Source organism: Mustela erminea, chromosome 17 (genome assembly GCF_009829155.1).
Source record: "Mustela erminea isolate mMusErm1 chromosome 17, mMusErm1.Pri, whole genome shotgun sequence".
NCBI lineage: Eukaryota > Metazoa > Chordata > Mammalia > Carnivora > Mustelidae > Mustela > Mustela erminea.
Genome location: NC_045630.1, coordinates 21,777,054 through 21,789,843, shown reverse-complemented (window position 1 = coordinate 21,789,843; position 12,790 = coordinate 21,777,054). Strand labels below are relative to the sequence as shown.

Below are 12,790 nucleotides of genomic sequence, written 5' to 3'. Positions count from 1 at the left end.
GCCCCTTTTCAAACCAGTTCTTGTAACTCACTGCTGAGTTATATAAAATTATATATATCCAAAAAATGATTGTTCTTTATAATTAATCAGGCTTTATTCATAGCATTATATCAATAGTGTACATTAACCACCTATCAAAAAGAATTTTTTAGTTCTTACTACATTTTGCATCTAAACTAATTACCCAAAGTAAAAAAACTTGTATGTTGACTTAATTACATATTTAGCACCTGTTAGATAAGAAAATACATTTTAAAAATCCGAAATTCGTACCCCTTGGTGTTGACTGCTATTAGTACTTCAGTATGCCTTCCTTAACATGTATGTAATGTGTTTTTCCAAAGAAATAAGATCATTTTTATATTTTTGTAGCCTGCTTTTTCACCTTACTCATTTCTGTGTCAAACATCCATCTACGATGCAGTATCATTTTGATTAGATGGCTAATATCCAGTTGTATGGAAAACCCTAACTTCTTTAACTAATAACCTTACTTTCAGGCAGTAGAGTTATTCCATAGAAAGTTCATTTATGAATACTCTTTTAAGATAAATTTTTTGTGTAGCTGTGATTATTTCCTTAGATGAACTTTTAGAAGTGGCAATTACTAGGTATAAATGTGAAAATGTATTATTACTGCTTGTCCTCTGAGGTCATGGAGACCTCGGCTCAGTCTTCTGGAGACCACCAGGAACAGCATGTCTCAGTCCAAGAAATGCAGGAGCTCAAAGATACCCTCAATCAAGCTGAAACAAAGGCAAAATCACTAGAGAGTCAAGTAGAAAATCTGCAGAAGGTATGAGTATGAGAGTACTTAAGAGTACATGTCCCTAATTATTTGCTTGTTAAATAGTAGAAGAAATATGTTAAATACTCTCTTTTCAAATGGAAATACATAATCTTTGTTATGCGTATTTATCCTTTTTACCTGAATGATTTGTGTATATAAATAGTATCCAGTCATCAGGTATCTACTTTAATGGTGGTTTGACCACCATTTTACATTTATACTTCCATTTAATCTAAATAAGCAGATTAGTAGGTTACATTTTAATTCTGACATACAGTTTGTATTGATTTGATTGAATTACATGGTGAATACTTTGCTTTTCTGTTAAAGACATTATCTGAAAAAGAGACAGAAGCAAGAAATCTGCAGGAACAGACTGTGCAGCTTCAGTCTGAGCTTTCACGACTCCGTCAGGATCTTCAAGATAGAACCACACAAGAGGAGCAGCTCCGACAGCAAATAACTGAAAAGGAAGAAAAAACAAGAAAGGCCATAGTAGCAGCAAAGTCAAAGATTGCACATTTAGCTGGTAAATTTCTGTATATGCTGAAGTTTGAACTTGAGAGTGAAAGTTGGTTATTTGATGCAGGCTTAAAATTTAAATGGGAAAGAAATAAGTAAATACTATGAAGTGGTTTCTGTGTGTGTGCTTTAAATACTAGAGTGGGATGCCTGGGGGGCTCAGATGGTTGAGGGACTCTTGATCTCGGCTCAGCTCTTGATCTCACTATTGTGAGTTCAAGTCCCGCATGGGCTCCACACTGGGCATGGAGGCTACTTTAAATGTATATAAGGCTTATTTAATTAGACACAGAATTAGAACAGTCTGATTTTTCAAATGATGAGCATGTTTCTCATCTATTTATGAACCTTTCCTAATTGTTGGCTACTAATAGGAAGTACTGTTGGCCTTCTGCTTTGTTGTGTAACTGTTAGTACCCTCTGTTGGTGATCCTTTGGGTCCATAGTGTGCTGTTCAGAGGCCTTCTGTAAAATTCTAGATGGCATTGGCTCTTACCAGCCCAGTGATTTTACTTGCCTTACTTCTCTGAGGGCCCCTCCAGCCCTTCGGGGAGGATATCATACCCAGTTTGTGAAGGGCCCAGTGCTACAGTGTCCTGGACCTTACTGCACCTTGCTTACTGTTCTGCTTAGTGAGTGGGTAAATAAAATGACCAGTCAGCTAGGTTTTATTGTAAGCAATTTTTTAAATGATCTGTAATATAGTGTTTCAGCAATTATTTCATTAAAAAAAGTTACCTAATTATTTTTAGTATGTATTTTAGATTATATGAAATGAATATTTGACAATTTATAGTATCTTTGTATTTTAATAATGTGTTGAAATAGTAAAGGCTGTGTGAAAGGACTTCTGACTGCAGTTTATGAACATCCTTTATCTTTATGAGATCTTAGAGAAAGTTACGAATTTTTATGTTGCAGTAGGTACATTTCATATTGGAGTCATAAATATAGATATGTTTAAAATTTTGCTTATTCAGATATATTGTATATCAATTAATTGTAGCTGTTAAAGCTCAGGAATAGAATCTGATAACAACCTTAGTGTACCTGTTGAAGTACACAAATGTTCTTTACTTCCAGTGTTTGATTATAATATTAATAGAATCACATGGTTACTTCTTTAGGTGTGAAAGATCAGTTAACTAAAGAAAATGAGGAGCTTAAACAAAGGAATGGAGCCTTAGATCAGCAGAAAGATGAATTGGATGTTCGAATGACTGCTCTTAAATCCCAGTATGAAGGTCGAATTAGTCGCTTAGAAAGAGAACTCCGAGAGCATCAAGAGAGACACCTTGAGCAAAGAGATGAGCCTCAAGAACCTACTAATAAGGTGGTTGGCTAATTCTGTGTAAATAAATCATTCTGTCCTTGTACATTTTACTTGAAGGTATCTGGTGATTTAGAAGCTTTTGTCAGTGAATTTTGGCTAGACAGAATATACCAAGAGAATTAATAAAAGTAAAATATTTTGATGGCATTGTTGAGTGAACTCTCGTAGGGCAGGCAAAATAATCCATAGTTTTCTTTTTATAGGTCCCAGAACAGCAGAGACAGATCACTTTGAAAACAACTCCAGCTTCTGGTGAAAGAGGAATGTGAGTTTTAGTTCTCTCACGGTTTGTTAATCTGTTTTTGTCTTAAAGTTTCTTTTAAACTTGAAGCAAGAGTTAGTGATCTTCGAGGAGAAAGCAAATCTATATTATAAAAATATGTACTAATGAGCTATTTATCTTGCAAAACTGCACCATGTAGTTACCAACCCTTTTTTCCAGAACTCTTGTTTTCACCATACTTTCCTGTCAGGTAGAGCTTTGTGACCAAAAAAAACTTGTTTTTCATCTTTTAGACTTCTAAGAGGCTACTGATTTTCTCTATGATGTCATGTGATAACAAACATCACATAGGAAGCTAGGCTAAGACTTGGATTCAGTGATCAACAACTGAATATATTCTACTTGGTCAGGATGCACAATTATAGAATATTTCTTGCATAGTTTTTAATGCTTAAATTCAAAACTTCTTCAGTAAGAGTTTTAAAATATTTAGTGAATAAAAAATACAAAATTATATTCTATAATCTTTTTTTTAATCTGTCAAAAGTACCCAAAGCACGTTTGGAAAAATAGAATTAATAGGGTCTGAGTTTATATCTCTATCATACTTGCTGAACATTTATTGAAGAAACCCATGGTGCCATTTTTTCCTTTTTAAAGCTTTATTGAGATATAATTAACAACCCCCACAATTCACCTATTTAAAGAGTACAGCTGGGGCGCCTGGGAGGCTCAGTGGGTTAAACCTCTGCCTTCGGCTCAGGACACGATCTCAGGGTCCTGGGATTGATCCCCTCATCGGGCTCTCTGCTCAGTGGGGAGCCTGCTTCCCCCTCTCTTTTTCTGACTGCCTCTCTGCCTACTTGTGATCTCTGTCAAATAAATTTTTAAAAAAAGAGTACAACTCACTGTTTTTTGGTTTATTTATTTATTTGTTTATTTATTTTTAAATTCCAGTATAGTTTATATATATATATATATTTTTAAAGATTTTATTTATTTATTTGACAGGTAGAGATCACAAGTAGGCAGAGAGGCAGAGAGAGAGGAGGAAGCAGGCTCCCCGCTGAGCAGAGAGCGCAACGCGGCTCAATCCCAGGACCCTGGGATCATGATCCGAGCCGAAGGCAGAGGCTTAAGCCAATTTCCAGGATAGTTAAAATACAGTGTTATATTAGTTTCAGATGTTTTATAGTGATTCAGTGATTCTGTATGTTACTTGGTTGATCATCATAAGTGTACTTTTATCCCCTTCACCTATTTCATATTCTTTGTGTAAATACCCAGTAGTGTAATTACTGGATCATATACTAATTCTATTTTTAATTTTTTAAGGACCCTCCATACTATTTTCCAGAGTGGTTGTACCAATTTACATTCCCACCAACAATGCACAAGGCTCCCTTTTCTCTACATTTTTGGCAACACTTGTTAAATTTTGTCTTTTTGATACTAGCCCTCTGACTTGTGTGAGATGATATCTGATGGTGGTTTTGATTTCCATTTCCCTGATGATTAGTGATGTTGAGCATTTTTTCATGTATCTATTAACCATCTGTGTGTCTTTTTTGGAGAAACATCTATTCATGTCTTCTGCCCATTTTTTAATTAGATTATTTGGGTTTTTTGAATTCTTTTTTTGAATGAGTTCTTTAATTTAGATGTTAACTCCTTATCAGATACATCATTTACTGTTTTCTTCTCCCATTCTGTATGGTGTCTTTTGTTTTGTTAATTGTTTCCCTTACTGTGTAGAAGCCTTTTATTTTGCTGTAATCCCAATGTTTATTTTTGCTTTTGTTTTCTTTGCCTCAGGAGACATAATCTAGAAAAATGTTGCTATGGCCAGTTTCAGAGAAATTACTGCTTGTGCTCTCTTCTAGGCTTTTTCTGGTCCTGGGTCTCGTATTTAGGTCTTTAATTCATTTTGAGTTTATTTTTGTGTATGGTCTAAGAATGTGGTCCAGTTTTATTCTTTTGCATGTACCTGCCCAGTTTTCCCAGCACCAATTCCTAAAAGACTTCCCATTGTAAATTCTTCCTTCCTTTGTTAATAGATTAATTGACCATATAATCATCGGTTTACTTCTGGGCTCTCTATTCTGTTCCATTGGTATTGTTTCTGTTTATGTGCTAGTATCATACTGTTTTGATTACTATAATATATCTTGAAGTCTGGGATCATGATCTCCAATTTTATTCTTTCTTAAGATTATGTGGTGGTTTTTTTTTTATAAAGTATATGTACTTTATATATTTATAAAGTAAATATTTATAGTCGTTTTTTTTTTTATGAATCATTATTCTTACATTTTCTCCTCCATAAGTGCCAGCACATCAGACCCACCAACAGCCAATATCAAGCCTACTCCTGTTGTGTCTACTCCAAGTAAAGTGACAGCTGCAGCAATGGCTGGAAATAAATCAACACCCAGGGCTAGTATCCGCCCAATGGTCACACCTGCAACTGTCACAAATCCTACTACTACCCCAACAGCTACAGTGATGCCCACTACGCAAGTAGAATCACAGGAAGGTAAGTAAAATGGGAACAGATCTGATTGGATTGACTGCTTATTTAGATTTATTATGAGAAGATGATAGCAACTTCAAGGATAAATGAGATTTCCACTAAAGCTAAAGTCAAACATATAGTAAAAGTGGGTAGTTAATATTTCCAAGGGTGTGACTCCTAGGATACTCATTAGTGCAGTGAATTTCCTCCCTCTTTCCATTCCCTTCCTTTCTGCTTCCTTTTGAAGCTGAAGAAGGAGGAAAATAACACATTTATAAGTATACAGCATGTTTTTCTAAGGCCAGCAGTTCTACTCCTAATGGTTAAAGACAATGATATGAAATCTACCTTGGAAAACCATACAAAAAACACTGGTTTTTCACTGAAACTGTCTGACTTTTTTACTTTGTTTACTTTTTTCTTTGTTCCCCTGGGTAGCTTTTTACTCATTACTGATGCTTAATAAAAATTTATAATTTGGGACGCCTGGGTGGCTCAGTTGGTTAAGCGGCTGCCTTCGGCTCAGGTCATGATCCCAGCGTCCTGGGATCGAGTCCCACATCGGGCTCCTTGCTTGGCAGGGAGCCTGCTTCTCCCTCTGCCTGCCACTCTGTCTGCCTGTGCTTGCTCTCGCTTCTCTCTCTATGACAAATAAATAAAATAAAATCTTTAAAAAAAAAAAAAAATTCATAATTTGTCTTTGAGTTTCTTTTATTTATTTATCTTATTTAATTGTAATTTAAATAAAATCTTAGGAAGAGTTTTAGATATTTATTTAATTATGCCACCATAAACACACTACCATGGCAGGCACATAGGCATCACAAAAAATGCATAATACATTATGCTTACCCATACTGTTTTTGCTGAGTGAATGGTAAGAGATATAAAATACGCAAATAACTATATACACAAATAACTACAAAAACATTGCCAGTTACACAGTAGGGAGGTAAAATCCAGCTTTGCTAGGAATAGAAAACTTAATACATTAAGTATTGTAATTCTTTTTCAGCTATGCAGTCAGAAGGGCCTGTGGAACATGTTCCAGTTTTTGGAAGCACAAGTGGTTCTGTCCGTTCTACTAGTCCTAATGTCCAGCCTTCTATCCCTCAGCCAATTTTAACTGTTCAGCAGCAAACACAGGCTACAGCTTTTGTGCAGCCCACCCAGCAGAGTCATCCTCAGATTGAGCCTGCAAATCAAGAGCTATCCCCCAACATAGTAGAGGTTGTTCAGAGTTCATCAGTTGAGCGGCCTTCTACTTCGACAGCAGTATTTGGCACTGGTAAGCTTGGTTTGATTGATTGATTGATTTTTATTTGAGGGGAAGCTTAATTTTAAAATGAAGTTAGAGTAGACCTGTGCATTTATAGTTTCTTGAATGTAAAATACACATCTTGAGTATTCTTTTGACATACTTGTTTTCTAATAGGTGTTAGAAAGGACAAATGGATTCCTAACACTTGATTTCATGTTTATTACCAGATCACTTATTTTCATCATTCATATCTTTCTTCTCCTCCAGTTATTTTGACTGATTTTTAAAGTGATACAACCCCATAACATTATATGTAACTTAATACAGGTTCTGAGAAAAAAGACATGTAAGAGAAGACCATATAAGGATTTTCAAATCTAAACATACAATATAAGTTTTATTATCATAGGAGTCCTGGGTTTTATAACTATAGAAGGGCTTATGTAAACTTTGCAGTTATATCACTACACAATGAATCGAATGCATTGCTGTAAAAGTTGATGGCGTTTACTAATCACAGGTGAAATTGATACTATAAGACCATTGATTTAGAGCCTAGGTTGCCCTTTGTTTACAGATATTAGCAGAAGTAAATTACATTGAGTTGTTCAGTTAAGTGTTTACTATGTCTTCCTTTAGTTAAGTGACCAGAATATTTCAAAAATTAACTTTGTCTCATTGAGTTCACTATCATCCTCTAATTCAAGATTTAAATTATGTAATTTCAAAGTGTCAGCTACCCCAAGTTCTTCTTTGCCTAAACGGACACGTGAAGAAGAGGAGGATAGCACCATAGAGGCATCAGATCAAGTCTCTGATGACACAGTGGAAATGCCTCTTCCAAAGAAGTTGAAAAGTGTTACCCCTGTAGGAACTGAGGTAAAATACTCTTTCAGTTACAACATTATTAGGTGAATGGACCAGACTCCATTACCTAAAAAACTCCTGTTGAAGTTTCAACTGACAGCTCAGGTGCTGTTGCTGTTGCCGACATTTTTTTCTAATTCTTAGTATATCTTTAATTTAATTATTTGTCAGTTCAGTTAAAAAACAGTTACAGAACACCTAGTTGGCTCAGTCAGTTAAGCATCCAACTCTTGATTCAGCTCTCTCAGGGTTATGAGATCAAGCCCTACTTTGGGCTCTGTGCTGGGCGTGAAGCCTGCTGAAGATTCTCTCTCTCCCTCTCCTGTCCCTTCTCCTCGACCTCTCTCTCTCTCTCTTAAAATGAACAAAACAAAACACAGTTATAAAAATCTAATTTGTATTCCATTTCCAAGTTGGGTGTTTTTTTATTTTTATTTTATTTTAATTTATTTTTTTAATTAATTTATTTATTTATTTGACAGACAGAGATCACAAGTAGGCAGAGAGGCAGGCAGAGAGAGAGAGAGGAGGAAGCAGGCTCCCCGCCAAGCAGAGAGCCCGATGCGGGACTCGATCCCAGGACACTGAGATCATGACCCGAGCCGAAGGCAGCGGCTTAACCCACTGAGCCACCCAGGCGCCCGGGTGTTTTTTTAATTCAAAGGATAAAGAGTTTAAGTTTCATGAACATTTTAAACCTTTGTCTGCCTTCTTTTTCTCAGATTAACCAAAGCTATATCCCCTTTATTTGCTTTTTTGAATCTGAAATTGTAGTGAATTAAGTTTTACTCCAAAACATTAGGACTACTCAGTTAATATAATTAGCATGTATTTAATTAGTGTAAGTCTTGTTTATACTGAATAGGAATGTGATTGATTATATCATATAATATAAGAACATTTATATTGTACTGCTTCATAAAATTAGAGATTGAAGCTTTATTTTATTGAGAGAACTAGCTGAGCAGGTGATCCCTCATCTAGTGAATTGACCCGGTTAACACACTTGTGTGTTACGATTCAGGAAGAAGTTATGGCAGAAGAAAGTACTGATGGAGAGGTAGAAACTCAAGTATATAACCAAGATTCTCAAGATTCCATTGGAGAAGTAAGTAAAACATATTTTAAATAGCAAATTGTTGCTTTTAATGAATGAAATTTGCTTTGACAAATTGAAACATTATTTGGACTTCTTTTAAACTTGATGCTTTTAAACTTAATGGAATATTGGAATTACCATCGCAGTTTCTGCTTTGCTTTACTCCTAATTAGTATACTGCCTTAGAAACATCATGAAAGAACTTTTTTTTTTAACTCAGTCTATTAGGCATCTGTCCATTGGGCATCTGACTCTTGATTTCGGCTCAGAGCATGATCCTCAGGGTCATGAGAATTGAACCCTGACCCAGCAATGTGCTCAGCATGGAGTCGGCTTGACCCTCTCCCTGTGACTGCTCCCCTAGCCCCTGCTCATGCATGTGCACACGCACTCTAATAAGTAAATATATAAAATCTTTTTTTAAAAAAATTTTTTTGTTTATACTTGGTACAGATTTTGGCAAGCCAAGAGTCGTCATGAGTAAAGATTAATCCCGTTGATTATTTGGAGGTATAAGTGCTGGCTGAGTCTTGAGTTAATCTGTAGTGCCCCTCGATGGTCCTCTGTTGTTCTCCCCTCTCTTGCTTCTCTTACTGAATTAAAATAACCTATGAAAGGAAATGCACTTGTGTATTTTTTTAATTTTCTGAACTCTAAGTGAGGCCTTTCCAGAGGCGCCCTCACTAGGGGAAATGGGTAGTCTCTGAAGCTACAAACCATTAGGTTCCGTTCCTGACTGTACCACTTAGAAGCTATGTGACTGTGGAAAGTCATTGATTCTCTCTAAGCCTTAGTCTCCTTATCTGTTGAAATAATATAACATGATTTTTAGCATTATAAAGTACCTAAAATAGTACCTGCCGCACATTAGGTGCTCAAAACACTATTTACTTTTCTTTCATCCACTCTGCCACACTAATTGAGAATTCAACTCATAATTTAACTACTACTAATAAACTCATTACTGTGTATGCCAAGTGTTCTAAGAAGTTAGCATTTATTAACAAACTTAATCCTTAACAGCCCAATATGGGTAAAGAAACTAATAGTCGAATAAGTAACATACCAAAGTTCTGATAGCACCAAAACTGGAACTTGAACTCAGGCTGTCTAGGTTCTAGTTATGCTCTTTTCCCTGAAAGAGTTTTTGCTGGATTAATTTTCAGGATCATTTATTCTAAAATTGTCTGTATGAAATTAAGGAGTTATCTCAAGCTAATTATAAGCAACCATAGATTGCAAGTGAATTTTAGTTTCTTAGATGCATTAATTTTTAAGTTAATTTTCCCTGACTAAGAACAGAAAACCAGACCTTAGAGATGAATGCATAGTACTCTAAATGACCTCTATTTCATGTATCCTTCAGAGGTCGTATCTGAAAAGTATAATAACAGTTTTGAAATAATATGTGAATTTCTAATTTATTGCCAGACTTGGTTAAGTTACACTAAAGTCTTTACAAAGCTTTTTCTTGAGATTGGCAAAATTGTCTGACTCAGAAGTGCCGTTTGGCTTCCATTCCACTTTTAGCACTATCTACTGAATGTGTAACAGTTCGTTTTTCTGATTTTCTGATAGTGAAGCAGATGTTCTTTATAAGTGTTGCTTTTCTTGAAATAGGCACGTCCCTTTGAAGCCCATTTTAATTATATCATGAATTGCTCATTTTTTTCCATTATAGCAAATGTAATCTTTATGAATGAGTTCATAAGAGTTTTGTTTAGGCTTGTACAAAAAATAGATTGCCATGTGCTTAACTAAAAAGTAGACATTTAATTTTTTTATAGTAAATAACAAAAATAAAGCTTTAAATTACAGTTTATTTCAGTAGCTAACAAGATGGAAATATGAGGATGAATTAAGCAAAGAATTATTTTTGTTCCTGATGTCTTTAATGTGGTTTGAAGGCTTAAAATAGTGAGTTTTTAGGAGGAGAAGTGCCTTTGTAAATTTACAGCAATAATAGCTTATTTTGTTTAGTGTGTTTCCTAGACTATTTCTGGTTTGGGGAGTAAACTTTTTTTTAAATAATAGTAAGTTGCAGGCCCATGGATATTCTTTTTTCTGACATTGGTTTGCAACTGCATTGTCATCTAATCACATTGGTTGTTGAACACTTCAAATATAGCTAGTCTGAATTGAGATAAGCTGTGAGTATAAAATATGCATTGGGTTTTAAAGACTAATTACAAATTTTAAAAGGTAGAATACCTGATCGGTAATTTTTAGTTTGATAACATACTGAGATATTTTGTATATATTAATATCATTACACTAATTTCACTTGTTTCCTTTTTTAAGTTTGAAATGACTACTAGAAAATTTAAAATCATGTAAATGACTCACATTGTGGATGACAATATGTTTCTTTTGAATAACACTGATCTACAATATTCCCCTGGTAGTTATGAATACACATATATTTATATATATGTAAATATATACATTCACATATATATATCCTTTTTTTTTCTTTTTTAGTGATTAGCCAGTGAGGTTTTTAATAATTCTTCTATAGGAAGACAGTAAAGAAATCCAATGATTTATTTTCTTTAGCATGTGTTTCAAATTAATTCTGCTTTTTTTGTTTTTTAAGATTTTTTCATTTGTTTTTAGAAAGAGCATGTGAGTGAGGGGAGGGGCAGAGGGAGAGGGGGAAGGAATCTCAAGCTGACTCTGTGCTGAGTGTGGAGCCTGACTTGGGGCTTGATGCCAGGCTCAATCTCATGACCCTGAGATCATGACCTGAGCCGAAATCAAGAGTTGGACACTTAAACTGAGCCACACAGGTGCCTCAAATTTATTCCTTTTTTTTTTTTTTCTTAATTTTTTAAACAGATTTTATTTATTTACTTCAGAGAGAGAGCGAGAGCATGAGGTGGGGAGGGACAGAGGGAAAGAGAGAAGCAGACCCCTGCTGAGCAGGGTGCTCTTGGGCTCAATCCCAGGACCCTGGGACCATGACCTGAGCCGAAGACAACTAACTGAGCCACCCACTCTAATTCTGCTTTTAAAACCATGTTTTAAAAATAAAATGCTACCAGTCCACATGTATATGTACTGTCTTACATATACAGTATCTCACTGGTAGTTTTAGGTATATTTAACATTCTAAATTTTTAAGTTTTCATTTTGTTACTCTTAAAGGGAGTTACCCAGGGAGATTATACTCCAATGGAAGACAGTGAAGAAACCTCTCAGTCTCTACAAATAGACCTTGGACCCCTTCAGTCTGATCAGCAAACAACAACTTCATCCCAAGACGGTCAGGGCAAAGGAGATGATGTCATTGTGATTGACAGTGATGATGAAGAAGAGGATGATGATGAAAATGATGGGGAACATGAGGTAATTCATCCATTGTTTTGTTTTGTTTTTTTTAAAGATTTTATTTATTTATTTGACAGACAGAGATCACAAGTAGGCAGAGAGACAGGCAGAGAGAGAGAGAGGAGGAAGCAGGCTCCCCGCCAAGCAGAGAGCCCGATGCGGGACTCGATCCCAGGACCCTGAGATCATGACTGTTTTGCCTTTTTATCCAAATAGTTCTGAAATTAATATTTTATAATGAAATTGAGCATAGAACAAGTGATGAAAAAAATCCATCTTTTTTCATTGCTAAGCCCTTTAGGATTTGCTAAATTTGTTAGTTAAACTTAATTTTAAATCTTATTGATAAGAGACTGGATTTAATTATAAGCTCTATCATTTCTAGAGATAAGAAGAGAGTAAGATTTTTTTTTCTTATATAATCCCATAATTTTTTTCAAAAAATAATGGAGGGTTTTTTGTTGTTGTTTCTTTGCTAATTGAAGCATATTTAAGTGAAACTATATTTTATTTTGGGAATTAAACCTTTATTGACAACCACTCATTTTAGAAGCTTTCATTAATCAAACAATGTTTTTTAAAAGCTCATAGTGTAGTATAATTTCATGATTTGTTTTCTTTGATTCCACCCTTTAAATTTAGAAATAAAGTGGCATCTGACACTTTGTAGACATTTAGGAGCTTTGATCTTTGAACTGATCTCATGTGAACAGTTAGAAAACAGAACTGATGATTATTGTACTCATTCCAGTAAGCCTCACAATTTTGATATTTGCTGCCCCTGAATGTATTCCATACAGTTCTCGAGACAGCTCCTGTGTCCTGATTAGTGGTGTGTCATTGAACTTTT

At 35.1% G+C, this 12,790-nt stretch overlaps 1 protein-coding gene across 3 annotated transcripts in view; it reads left to right on the top strand.

Annotated features, from left to right (window-relative positions):
* The window catches only part of TPR (translocated promoter region, nuclear basket protein), a 65,430-nt gene that overhangs the window by 38,510 nt on the left and 14,130 nt on the right, over nt 1–12,790 (top strand). For all 3 annotated transcript variants that reach the window (XM_032319111.1, XM_032319110.1, XM_032319112.1), the window contains exons 32-40: nt 653–796; nt 1,121–1,319; nt 2,440–2,645; nt 2,849–2,910; nt 5,196–5,404; nt 6,399–6,671; nt 7,375–7,523; nt 8,536–8,619; nt 11,758–11,958. In XM_032319111.1, the coding sequence (XP_032175002.1) occupies nt 653–796; nt 1,121–1,319; nt 2,440–2,645; nt 2,849–2,910; nt 5,196–5,404; nt 6,399–6,671; nt 7,375–7,523; nt 8,536–8,619; nt 11,758–11,958 (1,527 nt within the window). The remainder of the gene's footprint in view (nt 1–652; nt 797–1,120; nt 1,320–2,439; nt 2,646–2,848; nt 2,911–5,195; nt 5,405–6,398; nt 6,672–7,374; nt 7,524–8,535; nt 8,620–11,757; nt 11,959–12,790) is intronic.